Source organism: Anas acuta, chromosome 6 (genome assembly GCF_963932015.1).
Source record: "Anas acuta chromosome 6, bAnaAcu1.1, whole genome shotgun sequence".
NCBI lineage: Eukaryota > Metazoa > Chordata > Aves > Anseriformes > Anatidae > Anas > Anas acuta.
In genome coordinates, this window is record NC_088984.1 from 16518445 (window position 1) to 16533466 (window position 15022).

Here is a 15022-nt window from a genome sequence, read left to right on the forward strand (position 1 = left end):
GGGTGCTGCCATCAGGATGGGTGGCACTGCCTCCTGAGATGGCTTTTCTCCTCTCCTGGAGCCCATGGAACTGCTGTGGCTGTGCTTCCCAGTGCACTGCATGTGGAACTGGCAGAAGGGAAGGGAGATGGCTGGATGCGATGTGGGACCCTGGGCATGCAGCTCCCTGCGCAGTTCAAACCCCCCCCACTACGAATGCTGCTTTGCAGCCTGCAATAACACTGTGATGTAGCACATAACCGCCAGTTTTGAGGAGGCTGTGGAAAGGGCTGTGTTCTGAGGCAATCAAAAGCTGAAACGTTGTGCAGTGCTGAAAAAAAAAAAAATCTCTTACTGTGTGGCTTGCACAATTATTATAGCAAACTTTCTGATGCAATTCAGCTGACTTCCTGAGATAAGGGGCGCCCGGGACTACACAAAAAAGTTCCGTTGGGGTCAGGCCCCACTGCCCCCCAGCTCTCCCTCCCCTCTCCTTTTCGCGAGGGCAGGCAGGGTGCTGCGGCCGCAGCGGGGCGCACGGCGGCGGCCGGGTCCCGGCACCCCGGGCTCCCATCCTGCGGCTCCCCCTGGTGCCCAGGCCGGCCCGGTGCCGGCGCTGAGTCACCGCAGCTGTCCCCAGCGCTGTCACCTCCTGCCGGGGCCAGCAGGGGCTGCGCCGGGCGGTGGCTCGGCACCACGGGCCGCGGGGGTACCACGGGGGGTGTGCGCCACGGCGGGGCGGCCGCGACCCTGCTGCGGGACAAGGCTGGGACAGCAGCACCGAGGAGCCCCGTCCTCCATCCTCTATCCTCCGGTCCTCTCGTACAGCGGGGAGAGACGGGGCCGGAGCCGGAGCCGTGCCCGGTGCCGCCCCGGGGGCGCGGGGACATGGGGACGTGGGGACATGGGGACGGAGACGGTACGACGTAACACCCCGAACCCTCTCCCGCACCAATTCTTCCCCATGACCTCACCGACGTGAAAGGCGGCCCCATGACGCCACAGGGCGGCGGCATTTGGGTTGGCTGCGGCCGCTGCTCGTCAAGCAGCAGGACCCGCCTCCAGCCCCCGCTGCGGCCCGGGCCGGGGGACGCGGGACGCGGGGCGCGGGCGGCCCGGTACGGGCGGGGAGGGCTCGGCTGCGGCAGCGAGGTGGGCACGGGGACGGGGGGATCGGGATGCGGCAGGGAAACGGGGGGCCGGGGGCGCACGGGAGCAGCGGGGCGCACGGGAAGCGGGGACGCACTTGGAACAGGGGCGCACGGGCACCAGGGCGCACGGGCACCAGGGCGCACGGGCACCAGGGCGCACGGCGGGCACCGGGGCGCACGGCGGGCACCGGGGCGCACGGTGGGGAGCGGGGACGCACGGGTCCGGGCCCTGCCCGCGCAGCCGGTACGGCGGTCCTTCCCCTGCCGGTGGCCTAGATCCGCTGGCCGCAGCCCAGGGCTGCCCGCCGGTGGCGGGGGGAGAGACGGAAACTTCCAGCAGCTGCGCAGCGCCCGTCGCACCGGGCCGGGCCGCTCCCCCCGCGGCTAGCGGGCAGGGCGCCGTGTTTACAGCCCGCTGCCGGGGCCAGCGCCGGGCAGGGCGAGACGGAGCCGCCCGCCCCGGTTGCGGCTGTGGCGGGGCGGGGGGGCACCGGCTGCTGCCGTGCCGATCGTGCCGCCCTGCTGAGCCCCTGATCCGCTAAGGCCTAATAGCCACTAAGCGCCTTATAGAGGGGGGGGGGGAACGAGGGCAGCCTCCATACCACCCCCAGTTGGGGTGCAGTGCACCGGCATCCCTTGCCTGGGTGAGCTGCGGGGCTGGGGGGGCACCCGGTGGGGGGCAGGAGGGTTTGGGGAGGGCACAGCTGGGGACAGAGGTGACGCAGCTGCTGGGAGCGGTGTGCCACCGGAGCTGATAGGGATGCTGCTGGGTTAGGGGGTGACAGGGGCTGTGGGGAGGGTCCGTATGGGACCTGGGGCGGGCAGTGCTCTCAGTGCTGTGTGCTACCTGACCCAGCCGTTCCTCCCCAGCGTCCCCGCGGGACGGCCACGCACCATGGTGGACTACTACGAGGCGCTGGGCGTGAGCCGCACCGCCACCGCCGACGACATCAAGAAGGCGTAAGCCTGTGCCAGGCGTGTGCCGAGCCCCGGCACGGCCCCTGGCCTCAGTCTCCATCCGTGTCCCGGCGCGGGTTGGCGCTGCCCGGCCGTGCAGCACAAAGGCTGCCCTTGTTGGGGCCTGGTGCCGCTGTGCCCGCTCTCGGCACGGGGCTCAGGGTGGGCGCAGGGTCCTGCTGGCGTTCACGAGGGTCTCCTTGACCCAGAGCCCCGAGCCAGCTGAAAGGGGGAGAGGGAGAAAAGTGGATGTGAAGCCGTGTGGCTGGGTGCTGGGAGAGCTCGCAGAGCCCAGCCGTGCCCCCCGGCACTGCCGTGGCTGCGTGCCCAGGCGCCCTGCAGCGAGCAGAGCCCAGCACGGCTCCGGGGACCCATTAGCCCCCAGGAAGGGACAGCGTGGGGACCGATGCCCGAGCTGGCGTGCGCCATCGACCCGCTTGTCCTGCCCTGCCAACAGGGGGGGGGGAGAGCGGGATGCCCGGGGCCAAATGAGGGGGTGGGGATAGCAAACAGCTGTGGGAGGGTTTGTGGCAGTGCGGGTGACATTGCAGGGAAGGCAGGCAGCAAGGCCATCTCTGTGTGCACGGGGCCTGGGACAGAGCTGGGGCAAAGGGCTGAAGGGAGAGGCTGTGAGTCAGAAGGGCACCAGGGGCTGGTGTAAACCTCGGGGATGCTCAGAGGGGCTGGGCTGGCCCGGAGGCTGTGGCGTGCCCACTGCTGACTGTCCCCTGTGCAGGTACAGGAAGGCAGCGCTGAAATGGCACCCGGATAAAAACCCAGACAACAAGGAATACGCCGAGCAGAAGTTCAAAGAAATCGCCGAGGCCTACGAAGTGCTGTCGGACAGTAAGAGGCCACGATGCTGCGCCGCATGTCCCCCCCCTGCCCTTGGGGTTGCTAACCCCGACACCCCACATGCCCTGCTGGGCTCACCCCCGGGCTGTGTGAGTGCCCCCGTCCCCAGGAGGCAGCAGGGCTCTCCTGCAGCCTGCAGGGCTGGGCTGCCTGCTCAAAAAAAGGCTCTCGTGAGCGATGGTGCCCAGGGGGAGGTCTCCCCGCTGGGGCTGGCACAGCCTTGAGTGGTGCTGGTGGCTCGGGGGGAGCAGCGGGGGCTGGTGCCACCCCCATTCCCTCGCTCCCCACTGCTCTGCACCCCCTTTGGCTGTGGGAGCATCACCGCTCCGTGCCCGTGCTGCTGCTTTTGGGGCCACGCCTGGCTCCTCCCCAGCCTCCTTCTCTTCTTATTCCAGAGCAGAAGCGCGATATCTATGACCGCTATGGCAAAGAGGGCCTCATGGGGGCAGGTGAGTGGGGGCAATGAGGGCTACAGGGGGCTACAGAGGGCTACTGCACCCCCTGGAGCTCCCACCCTCCTGGGGGTCCCCGCTTAACCCTGTGCCTCTTCCCTGCAGCAGGACCGGGGGGCTCCAGGGCCGACGCCGGGGCCCCCGAGTTCACCTTCACCTTCCGCAGCGCCCACGACGTTTTCCGGGAGTTTTTCGGCGGGCGAGACCCCTTTGCTGACTTCTTTGGTGTGTATGGGGTGGGAGGGGAACAGGGGCCGGGGCTGGGGTCCTGGGGCAGCCGCGCAGCTCGGGGACGGTTGGATGCTGTGGGGTCAGGGGGCTGCTGCTGACGGGGGGCTCCCTGCCTCGCAGACGAGATGCTGCCCTTCTCCGAGCTGCGAGGAGCCGGCCACCGGCACCACGGAGGGGGCCACTTCTTCTCTGCGTTCCCCGGCTCCTCAGGTAGGGGAATCGCCGGCTCCTGGTGCTGCTCACGCCTGGGCAGCGCCCGCTTTGTCCCCGTGTGCCCCGAGCCCCCCCGGGCGCTGACGCTGTGGCTCCTTTTGGCAGATTTCTTCGCCTCGTCCTTCAGCTCCGGCGCCGACGCGGGGCTGGGTTTCCGCTCCGTCTCCACCTCCACCACCTTCGTCAACGGCCGGCGCATCACCACCAAGCGGTGAGGTGCTGGGTGCTGCTCGCACCCTGCGGCGGGGTGCCGGGGTGCCGGGGCTGCCGGCTGACTGTCTGTCTGTCCGTCTGTCCGTCTGTCCGTCTGTCTGTCCGTCCGTCTGGCTGCAGGATCATCGAGAACGGGCGGGAGCGCGTGGAAGTGGAGGAGGACGGGGAGCTGAAGTCGATCCACATCGACGGTGAGAGGCCGCCTCGGGGCTGGCCGTGCCGCCTGCCCCCTCTCCTTTTTGGGGACCCCCTCCTCCTTTTGGGGGGGGGCTGCGGGGTGCTGCGTCAGGGCTTGGATTCGGGCAGGTTCGGGATTTTAGGGGCAGGCGTGGACGCGATGCAGCTCCGCGCTGGGGCGCATCCAGCAGGGGGGGGGACACTGGGATTTGGGGAGGTTGGGACCCGCTGCCAGTAACCCCCCTTCCCTCCCATCCCACAGGCGTCCCGGATGACATGGCGCTGGGGCTGGAGCTGAGCCGGCGGGAGCAGCGAGCCTTCCCCAGCCCGCGCCCCCCCTCGCCCCCGCCGCCCGCCCCGCAGCGGCCCCACAGCTCCTCGCCCGTCTGCCTCTACACGGACAGCGAGGACGAGGACGAGGACTTGCAGCTGGCCATGGCCTACAGCCTGTCCGAGATGGAGGCCGCGGGGCACCACCCAGCAGGTGGGCACGGCCCCAGCGCCCCCCCGGCCCCGGGGGGCAGCCCCGGCCCCCCTGCCGCCGGCACGGCCCGCAGGAACCGGGGGGGACCCGCGCGGGAGCCCCCCAGGGCTGGCAGCCCCTCGGCAGCGGGGCACGAGCCCAGCCCCAAAGCGAAGCAGTGGCACTGCCGCCTCCTGTGAGCGTGGGGCTGGGGGCTGCGCCCCCCCGTTCAGGAGCAGGGCCCTCTGTAGGGCACGGAGGGGAAAGGGGTGCCGGGGTTCAGTACAGCCCCGTTACAGTGGGGTTACCCGTGGCTCAGCTCCTGCCTCCCCCAGCAAGGGCTGTGGGGCTGCGCCCTGCCTCCTCGCTCTTTTTTTGGGGTGGGGAGGGGGCTGGGGGGGCTGCCAGGGTTGGCCTGGCTGCTGGGTCCTCGGCGGGGTCGCAGGAGGACGGGTGAGGTGAGTGCCTCCTGCTGCCTGCAGCCGGGCAGGGGCTGGGACAGTGCCCCCCTGCTGCCGCCCCCCCTGCCTGGCCTTGGGGGGGGGCTGGGGAGGGGGCTTCGGGGGTCTCCTTGCTCCCAGGGAAGGGTGTGTGCGTGCGTGGACTCTGCTTGGTGCCTTGTGTCCGGCTGGATGCCACCGCTCCCCCCCCTGCACCTCCTCCTGCTGCTCACCCTGCCTGCCCCCCGCTGCCTCCCCACCACGCACCCCCCTCCTGCCACCCCCACGGGGCACTGCCACCCCCCTGCCTTGGCCTTTTGTGGGGGGGGGGCACCCCAAAGCTGTGCCCCCCCCAGCCGTGCACCCACGGGGAGGTGGGTGCCAGCTCGGCTGCTCTGTGCCTTGGCTCTCCTCATCCTCCTCATCCTCACACCTTCCTCCCTCCGTCCCCGTGTCCCCCGCCCCCCCAGCACTGGGTTTCACGGGTCGTGTTGTGTCCCCCCCCCTCCGCTTGTCTCCCCAGGTGTGTTCTGAGGCTGCTGCGCCCGGGGGACCCGCGCACACCCAGCCAGGAGGCTCCCCGAGCCAGGACTCCGCTTTGCCCCTGCACGGCCACCCCCTGCCACCCCCTTCCCCGGCACCCCCTGCCCCCGCAGGGTTTGGGGGGGCTATGGCCGAGCAATACCTGCGGGATTTTTTTGGGGGGGACCTCGAGGGTGCCCTGGGGAGGCAGCGAGGGGGCTGCCGGGGGGGGCTGGAGCAGGGGGGGCTGTAGCTTAGCCCCAGCTGGCTGCTGGTGGGGTGCACCCAAGGGGGTTATGGGGGGGTTATGGGGGGCAGGGGGGGGCAGGCAGTGATGCAGCAGCACCGGGCTGTGCCCCCGTGGCCCCCCCCAGCCCCCGTCTGCCCGCAGCAGTCAATAAAGCTGTTTGCAGGAGCTGCCTGTGGGGTGTCACTGGCATGGGGGCAGCCCCAAAAAGGGGGCTCAGGGTCCCCCCCCGGCCCTGCTGGGGGCAGCTCTGGGCTCTGCGGCACCGGCTGTGCTGCTGGGGGTGCTTTGGGGCCCGTGTCCCCCCCCCGTGCCCACACAGAGGGAGGCCAGGCCGGGCTGCAGCTGCACCAACGCGACACGAGAACTTTATTCACAGCCAGATACAAAATTATATTTCTCTAGAAATTTCTCTTTCTGCTCGAGTGACAAGGGGGGAACCACACGGAGGGGAGCGGGGCGGGGGGGGCAGGACCGGGACACCCCCCCTTTGGCTGTAGGGGGGACACACATACGTCCCCATGGCACCATCCCAGCATCGCCTCCGCAGCCCCTGTGCCGTGGGGCTGGGGGCTGTGGGGCAGGCAGCGGGGTGGGGGGACAGCGAGCAGCACAGACAGCATCCTACAGGGCAGGGAGAGCGCTGGAAGCCGTGGGCAGGGGGCACGGGGTGGGGGGGGCAGAGGAGACGAGAGGGAAGGGGGGGGTCTGGTGGCCGTCACTGCGGCAGCGCCTTCAGGATGGCATTCACCTCCTCGGCCACCGCCGTCAGCGCGAACTCAAACTGGTCCTGGGGGAGCAGGGGAGGGGGTGAGCAGGGGAGGGGGTGAGCCTGAGGGTGGCCCCCCCACCCCAGGGAAGCCAGGGAGGGTTTTGGGGTACCTTGGTCTGCACCATGCCGGGCCGCTGGTCGCGGATGTGCTCCAGCGTGGCGGCGATGTCGATCTCCTTCACGCCTGGGGGAGAGGCAGGAGGAGGGGGGGGGGGTCAGGGCTGAGCCCCCCCAGCACCACCAGCCCCCCCGTGGCACCGCCCTACCTTTGGCCATGCGGTTCAGGACCATGTCCACCAGGATGTAGGTCCCGGTCCTGCCCGCGCCGTCACTGCAAGAGGCAGGTGCTCGTTACGGGGTGGGCAGCTCCGGGGGGTGCCCACCCCCACCTCGCAGCCCCCCAGCCCCGTCCCCATCCCCGGGGTACCTGCAGTGCACGATGATGGGGCAGGAGCGGCCCCGGTAGCACTTGTTCACCTTCCTGCAAGGACAAGAGGCGGCAGCACGTCAGCGCCCTGCCCTGCCCTGCCGGGGGGCAGCGGCACGGCACGGGGTGGGGGGTCCTGCCCTCGGTGCCCTCCATCCCCCCCAGTATGGGATGGAGCCGGCGGTGGTGGCAATGGGGGGGGGCGGCTCCGTCCCCGCTGCGCTCCCGGCACGCTCCCTGCAGCAGGCACGGCTGCCAACGATCACTTTTGTGACTATGCAACTGGAGCCAGATTACTAGCTGCAAATCACAAAAATGACGCCGGCAGCTGCGAGAGAGGGACGGACACACAGACACACGGACACACAGACAGACAGGACAACCCGCCCGGACACCCGCCCCCCCCGGGCACCCCGAGCCGGTCAGCGGTGCCGTGTGTCCCCCCCACACCCCGGGGGCTCTCAGCTCACCTGCGGAAGTCGAGCAGGGGCCGGGTGGTGGCGGGGATGCCGTCGGCCGGCCAGCTGAGGAAGTGGAACTGGGTGAGGGTGCGGGTCTCCTGCGACTGCACGTTCTTCAGGTAGAAGCTGCGCACCAAGAAGTCCTCGCACCAGATGTGCTCCGACACCAGGTTCACCTGCCCGGGGTGGGGGGGACACGGGGTGTGGGGACAGGGGATGTGGAGGGGGTTCCTCGCACCGCACGGCCCCGCGCTGGGTAAAAAGCGTGGGTACAAAGCGGTGCCCCCGGGAGCCCCCGGCCCCCGCTTGCCTCGTAGATGTGGTACAGGGAGGAGCCTTCGTCCGGCCAGTAGCGGTCACACTGCTTCACGCTGTCCTCGGCCAGGGGGCTCAGCATGACGATGACGGTGCAGCCGTGCTCCCACACCATCTGCGCGCACGGCACCGTGCCTGTCACCGCGCGGGGACAGCCCAGGCGCGGTGGCCAAGGTCCTGGGACCCAGCTGGACCACGGCGAGCAGCACCGAGTAGCCCCAGCCGTGTTTTGGGCAGCCCCCAGGCTGCTGGGGGACGCTCACCTGCCAGAAGTCGGCGATGGTGTGGGACAGGGGGCCCTGCGTGGCGATGTACGCCGGCATCCGCGGGTCGTGCTCGATCTGCAGGGGACAGCAGGGTCACGCTCTGCATCCCAGGTGCTGGGAGGGCTGTGTTGTGGGATAGCCCCCCCGGGACCCCCCCGCTCACTCACGATGGGGCTGGCGTTGATGAAGTCGCTGCGGGAGGGGTTGCTCTCGGCTTTCAGCTTGATCCGCACGTGGTCATCTGCGGGGAAGGAGCCGGGGAGGCCGTCAGCACGCGGGGCAGCACCCGCCAGCTCCGCGGGGCGCAGCGCAGCCTGCCTCGGCCCCCCAGCATCCCACTGCCCCCCCCGGCAGCGTGTCCCCGGGCTGCTCACAGGGCACGTAGTCCGGGTTGCGGTTCTTCTTCAGGTTGGCTTCGCTCTGGGCGATGGAGCAGACGCTGGGCTCAGCCTGGTACGCGCACAGAGCCTGCCACTCCTTGGCCAGCCGGTCCCGGTTGCGCAGGTGGTCCTCCATGTACGCCTGGCACGGGGGGGGGCAGGGGTCAGCGTGGTGCCGGGGGGGTCCCCGAGGGGTCGCGCCCACGCTGGAGGGGTGTCGGGGGTCTCACCAGGATCATGTGCCCGGTGGAGATGTCCATGTTGGACTGCACGGGCTCCTCGCACCAGGAGGGCGTGCTGCTGTGCGAGCTGGGGCTGTGCTGCGGGGCGTCGCTGAACTGCGACGAGACGCTGCTCACCCGCGACGTCTCCGCCGCCGCCGCGGGGGCCTCGGCGCGGCCGAACAGCGACTTGGTGGCCATGTGCTGGCGGCACAGCTCCTGGGGACACCGGCCGAAACCACGGCCCTCAGCTGCGGGGCACCCCCACACCCCAACCCGGGGTGCCCCCGCTGCGGTTCGGCCGCCTCCCGCGGCACCCAGCTCCCCTACCTGGTACTCGAGGGTGCTGTCGGCGGCCCCCTCGGGCCCCAGGGCGGCCAGGCGCTCCTTCTCGCGCTGCCTGGCGTGCTGCCGCAGGCAGAAGGCGGCGGCGGCCGCGATGGAGACGCCGGCCACGCAGGCCAGGGCGATGAAGGTGAGCAGCACCGAGTGGAAGCCGTCCCCGAAGCGGGAGGGGTGCGGGTAGGCGGCCGCCTCGTTTCGCTGGGGGCAGAGCCGAGCAGGGGTTAGCGGGGGGGGCATCAGCACGGGGGGCAGACCCCATTCTGCAACATTTTGGGGGCTAAAAACGGAGCGAGGGTGGCTGGGGCTGCGCTGCTGCTCCCAGCACACGGTGGGGGCAGAGCCGGTGTCCCCATGGGGACACGTGTGGCACTGTGCGCCCACCTCACACACATGTCCCAGGGGGTGCAGCCTGCTTCCTACTGCTCCCAGCCCCCGGGGGCTGCTCCTCGGGCCCCCCCAGCCCGGGCTGCCTCATTCCTGGCCCTTCTCCCCCAGCTCCTGCCCACCCACCCCACGAGGCTGCCCCTCCTCATCCCGCACGCTGTGCCAGCAGGGTGCCGAGCCCTGGCTGGGTGAGCCCCCCAAGGCCGAGCCCCCCTCCTGCCGTGTCCCCCCCCAAAAAACAAACCCCGGACACCCAATGCGGTGCTGCAGCCCAGCATTACCTCACTGCCTCGGGCTGCCATTGGCCACGTACCGCCGGGGTTAGCAGGGGGATGCGGCGTCACCGCCACCACCACCCTCATCCTCACCGGCCCCACGGCATCCCGCACGCTGCTGGGGATGCCCCCACACCAGGGGAGGCCCCGGGGGGGCCCAGCTTTTTGCCACCCCCTCCCCAAGGCTGTGGCGAGCACGGTGCCTGCAGCCCCAAGGGAGGCCCCCACCTCTCATCCTGTCCCCTCCCTTAGCCCACAGCGGGGCTGGGGACTGAGATGGGGCCCGAGCTCGCCTGGAACGGGGGGGTCCCCACAGCAAAAGCTGCTCCAGCCTCCTGCGAGCGCCGCTGCCTCATCTCCCTCATCATTGTCACATCCAGTGGCGTTGCCATAGCGATGCTGATGGAGATGCTGCCTCGGTGCCCAGGGCCCCCCTCCATGGTCCCCAAATCCCCCCCACCCTACCCATGGGGCAGGAGGGTGGGAAATGGGGACCCGGGGCTGGCTGTACCCCACCTCTGGCCCCACTCCCCTGTCCCAGGAGATGGCTCCCGAGGCCCCAGAGGAGCACGGGGAGGGGGTGCCCCCCTCCCAGCAGATGGCTGCTGCTCCGTGCCTGCCCCCCGCTGTTCCCTGGGGGATGGCATTTTCCCTGCCTGGTCCCCAGGGTGCTCGGGGCACAGCACAGGGCTAGGATGCCCAGCACCTGCTGGAGTAGGGTGTGCGGGCTGTAGGGAAACAAGGGTACGAGATCAGCCCTGGGGGCACAGCCTGTAGCCCCCCTGGTCCTGGAGGATGCTGCCCCCTGCTCCCCGGGGACCCCCAGAGCCCCACGCTCCCCGCTGCCCACCCCGGCCCCGAGGGACGGCCGCGCCGTGCCCCTACCTCTCCCACTCCCGTCTGCACAATCTTCAGGCCCAGCTCTGCCTCCAGCTCTGCCTTCATTTGCTCTGTGGATGGAAGATGCTCAGATAGAGGGGAAAAAGAAAAAAGGGGGGGGGTCAGGAGCAGGGGAACCCCAGCCCCGATCCCACTCACCCGCCCTGCTGGCCACGTCGGCCAGCGAGAGGTTCTGGGCGTTCTGCCGGACACGGAAGGTGAGCGCAGGACCCACGACGCTGCCGGGGGACACAGGGTGAGACCGGGGCATGCAGACCCCGTCCCCATCCCCTCCCCTCCCCGGGTGGCCACACAACGCCCCGCTCCCTCACCTGATGTTGATGAAGCTGGCGGTGGAGAGGTGCACGCGCTTGGCGAGGAGCTCCAGCAGCCGCACGCCGGCGGCCAGCCCCAGCGGCCTGCGGGGAGCAGAGGCAGGGTGAGGAGAGGGCTGTGGGGGGGTACACAGCCCCTACACAAGGGTTGGGGTCTGCACAGGCTTGGGGAGCCCCGGTGTGGCTCTCACTTCTGGTCCGTGACGATGTAGCCGTACTCATCCGGTGGCCGTGTGCCGCGCTGTGCCCCGCCGCCGCCCTTCGCCTCCGTGTAGCTCTTCTTCTCCACCGCCACCAGCGACCCGGGGCCAAGCGTATCCCCCCCGTGCCCCCGCTGCGGCTCTGCTGGGGGGGCTGGCGAGTAGCCTCCCCGGCCCCTGGGCACATCCACGGGGGAGCTGCTGGTGGTTTTGAGGGGCGGTGGGGTGGAGGAAGGGGGCACCGGCTCCTCTCCGTGCTGCATGTCCCCTTCTGTCACCTGCAGGGGGGGAAGGGAGGTGCTGGGACCCCCGAGGAGGGCTCTTGGGGGGGCTGCACCCCCTCCCCACGCACGCACACCCCACCTGGGGCACGGCGGCGCCCTGCTGCAGGCTGACACGTTTCGCTGTGGGCGCTTCGGGGCTGGCAGCACCTGGGAAGGAGAGAAGTGGAGATCCTGAGAGGAGAGGCAGCACCCCACGCCCGGAGACCCCGCGCCCTACTCACCAGAGCTCTGGAGCAGCTGGAGCAGGGCGGAGAGGCTGCTCAGCTGCTGGGGGCTCAGCTCGGGCAGCCCCAGCCCGTAGCTGGCCAGGAGGGAGGCCAGCCTCTTCAGGGAGGCGTCTGCAAGAGGGCACAGCGTCGGGTCAGAGCCCTGCAGCGCCCGAGGGCTTGGGAAGCAGCAGGCAGGGGTTTGGGGTGGGATATGCTGCACCAGGCGTGAAGGCAAACAGGATGGAGCCGTACCTGTCTGCGCAGGGGGTGGCTGGGCAGCCAGGGGTGCCGGCTGCTCCCGCTCCTCCACGTCCCTGAAGTCCCCGGGGAGCCGCAAGCCGTGCGGGAGCCGGGTGCCGGCGGGGTCGGTGCGGCCGTTCTTCTCCCGGGGCAGGGAGAGCACGGCCAGGTCCTGGAAGAGATGTCCCCCATCCGCCCCCGGCTGCCCGCCGTAGGAGGGCACGGGGCCGGCCCCAAAAAGGGCCTGGGCAGGCACCCGGCCCAGCAGCGGGGCGGTTTCGGGGCTCTGCCTGGCCGTGCCGCCGGGGAGCTGGTGCGCGCCGTCCTGGTACCCAAACTGCAACCAGAGCCGTGCCCAAGGGTCAGAGCCCGCCGTGCTCCCACCGCCCCGTCCCCAGCACCGGGGGCACAGCAGGGGGACAGGAGAGGGGCCGCACACCTTGTGGTAGGAGTAGGGGTGCAGCACGGCCTCCTCGTAGCCCAGCTGGGGCGGGGGGGGCAGCAGGAGGTGCTCCAGGTAGCGCTGCAGCAGGGCGCCGGGCAGCCCCGCGGGCACGCCGGGCTCTGGGGGCAGCAGGGCTCGGCGGGGGGAGCCGCGCAGGGGCAGGAACCTGGGAGGGAACGGCACCGGTGGTCCATTCAGTTATGGGGCGCCCCCAGCACCAGCGGGGGGGAGGCTGGAGGCTGGCCCTGCCCTACCTGTCCCTGGCCGCGGGTTCCAGCGAGGGCGGCGGGCGGAGGCGGGGGATGCGCTCCATCTCCTGCGAGATCACGTACTGGGTGACGCCGTCCTGCCACGACAGCCCTGAGCACGGAGGGGGCCGTGAGGCACCACGAGGCTGCCCTGGGATCCAGCCCGCCCTGCCTTCGGCCCCGTTCCCCCCAGGGTCGGGCCGGCAGGACCCCGAACGCTCCCACACCCCACGGTGCCACTGCAAACGCGGCCCGGTGCCCCGTCCCCGCGGCGCTGCCCCCTCACCTTGTGCCATGAGGTGCCGCAGGACATCCTGCAGGCGCTGCAGCACCGGGGAGGTGACCTGGAAGTAGGGCCTGTCCTGCGCCGAGCCCGCCTGGCACTGCCCAAACAGCCCATCTGCAACACAGGGGGGGCAATGGGGCACGGGGGGGGGCAAACAAACACCCCGGGGTGGAGAAAGGGGGCTCCTTTCTCCTGCTGTGCCCCCCCAGCACACCCCGAGTCGCCCTGCGCCTTGGAAAGGGCAGGGACATGGCCCCCCCGGCGCCTCCAGGCACTTACCCTGCACACACACCTCCTGGGGGGTGCACAGCCTCCGGTCAAACAGGCAGCCTGGGGCGGACAGACAGACAGACAGGGGCAGGGCAGTCAGGAGGGGGGGTCCCATGGGGTTTGCTCAGCAGCAGCGGGACGGACACCTGCCTGGGGACCCCTGCTTGCCGCCTAAGCGCCACAGGGGTGTCTGGGGGGGGGCAAAGCCTGGTGGCACAGGGCCTCGGTGCATGGCTTCCCCCGTCCCCAAAGCCACGAGGGGAGCTCTGGGTCTGGCTCTGGGGACTGGGGGAAGCCAGGAAGGCTTTGGGGTGCCCGCAACGGTTGGGAAGGGACGGCTGGGAGCTGCGAGACCCCGTCTGTCGCCCACCCACACGTGGCACTACGGGGCGGGGACCCGCTCTGCCTGCGCGGGGGTACCCCAGGCACACACATATGGGGCGGGGGGGGGTCCACGCTGGTTTCGGGGGGCAGCGCTGGGGCGGGGGGCGGCTTCCCCCTTCCTCCCCCCCGCATCTCGGTCCAAGACCGTCAGCAGCGAGACGGCAGCAGGCGATGACTCAGCCCCGGATGGCGAGGAAGGAACGAGAAAACAACCGGGGGGAGGGGAGGGAGGGGCCCGCCGAGCCCGCCGCGGGGGGGACGGGGGCGAGGGGGGGTGCAGGTGTAAGGGGGGACCCCAAAAATACCCCAAACCCCGGCACCCGCCGGCTGCACCGCGCCAGCTCCCCGGGGGGGGCGGACACAAACGGGGGGACGGGGCAAGGAGCGGGGAGGGGGCGGCGGGGGGCGCGGGGCTGTGGTCCCGGAGGGGTGGGGGGGGGCTGTAAGGGGGGGGCTATAAGGGGGGGTTCCCGGGGGGGGGTCCCCGGGGGTGGCGGTGCCGTGGCGGCGGGGCCGGCCGGGCGCTGTCCGCGGTGCTGAAGCGGCGGCGCCGCGTCCCGCCGGGGGAGGCACCGGCCCCGGGAGGCCGCCCCAGGCACGGCAGGGCTCGGGCCGAGGCCGCTCCGGAGCCGTCCCCGGTTGCTGCCGGGGCTGGCGGGACCCCGCGGGGCGGCCCCGGGGCCCGGCACCGGCGGTGAGTCAGCGGCTGCCGCGCTGCCGGTAACGGCACCCGGTGCCACGGAGCCCCGGGCGGGGGGGGGGCGTGCAGGGGGACCGGGGGGGGCACCGGGGTCCCGGTAAGGAGGAGGGGGGGGGAACCGGGGAACCGCCGCTCGGTACCGCTGCCCCGGCCCCATCCCGGGGGCACCCCGGGGCCCAACCGGCCGCAGCCGCGGGGCTGTCCCGGGGCCGGTGCCGGTCCCACCGCGCAGGGGCACCCCCGGCGGGCTCCCCCCGTCCCGGTGCATCCCGCCCCGTCCCGTCCCGTCCCGGTGTGCCCCGTCCCGGCCCGGCCTCACCGTGCGCGGCGGTGGCGGTGGCGCCGCGTGCCCGCAGGAGGCTGGGCGCGGCCAGCAGCAGGGCGCAGAGCAGCGCGGGGAGCAGCCGCCGCCGCCCCATGCTCCGCTCACGGCCGCACCATGGCGCGCCCGCCGCCAGCACGCGCCCCCGCCGCCAACCCGCGCCCCGCCGCGCCGCGCCGCCGGACACGCCCCCCAGCGCCGCCCGGCCAATCACGGCCGGCCCGCCGCCGCGCCTCGGCCAATGGGAGCCCGCGACTTATTTCTCTCCCCCCCTCCCCTCCCTTCCCCTCCCGCCCGGCGGAGCGGCGCCAAATCCGTCCCGCCCCGCGCCGCTGCCAATCGCTGCGGCCCCCGAGGCGAGCCACGCCCCCTCCCCGGGGGTGTGTCCGCGCGCCGCGCCGCGATTGGCTCCCTCCGGGACACGCCCCCCAGGGCCGGGCCAATGGGCGGCGAGCTCCGGGCCACGCCCTCACA

At 71.5% G+C, this 15022-nt stretch overlaps 2 protein-coding genes across 5 annotated transcripts; one reads left to right on the plus strand and one right to left on the minus strand.

Moving 5' to 3' along the window:
• Nucleotides 1-967: 967 nt before the first annotated feature.
• On the plus strand, nt 968-6068 carry DNAJB2 (DnaJ heat shock protein family (Hsp40) member B2). 4 transcript variants are annotated; one of them, XM_068687628.1, is made up of 10 exons: nt 1026-1097; nt 2001-2090; nt 2824-2933; nt 3338-3391; nt 3500-3619; nt 3746-3835; nt 3944-4049; nt 4172-4242; nt 4491-4712; nt 5655-6068. In XM_068687628.1, the coding sequence occupies exons 2-10, from the start codon at nt 2026-2028 to the stop codon at nt 5663-5665; spliced, it is 849 nt and encodes a 282-aa protein (XP_068543729.1). In that variant the 5' UTR covers nt 1026-1097; nt 2001-2025; the 3' UTR covers nt 5666-6068. The 4 variants fall into 4 exon arrangements, with proteins under 4 accessions (XP_068543727.1, XP_068543728.1, XP_068543726.1 ...); XM_068687626.1 differs by lacking the exon at nt 5655-6068 and having other exon boundaries at nt 968-1097; nt 3503-3619; nt 4491-5217; XM_068687627.1 differs by lacking the exon at nt 5655-6068 and having other exon boundaries at nt 972-1131; nt 4491-5217.
• A 172-nt stretch (nt 6069-6240) lies between these two features.
• PTPRN (protein tyrosine phosphatase receptor type N) lies at nt 6241-14703 on the minus strand. The gene is made up of 23 exons (XM_068687602.1): nt 14546-14703; nt 13152-13202; nt 12873-12986; nt 12593-12698; nt 12333-12504; nt 11906-12230; nt 11666-11782; nt 11524-11591; nt 11152-11438; nt 10958-11044; nt 10785-10864; nt 10632-10696; nt 9073-9285; nt 8752-8961; nt 8516-8663; nt 8309-8382; nt 8139-8216; nt 7871-7990; nt 7570-7736; nt 7100-7153; nt 6939-7003; nt 6783-6856; nt 6241-6690 (listed from the first exon to the last, which is right to left on the minus strand). Exons 1-23 carry the CDS (start codon nt 14643-14645, stop codon nt 6619-6621), a joined length of 2847 nt encoding a protein of 948 aa, XP_068543703.1. The 5' UTR covers nt 14646-14703; the 3' UTR covers nt 6241-6618.
• Between the last annotated feature and the right edge of the window lie 319 nt (nt 14704-15022).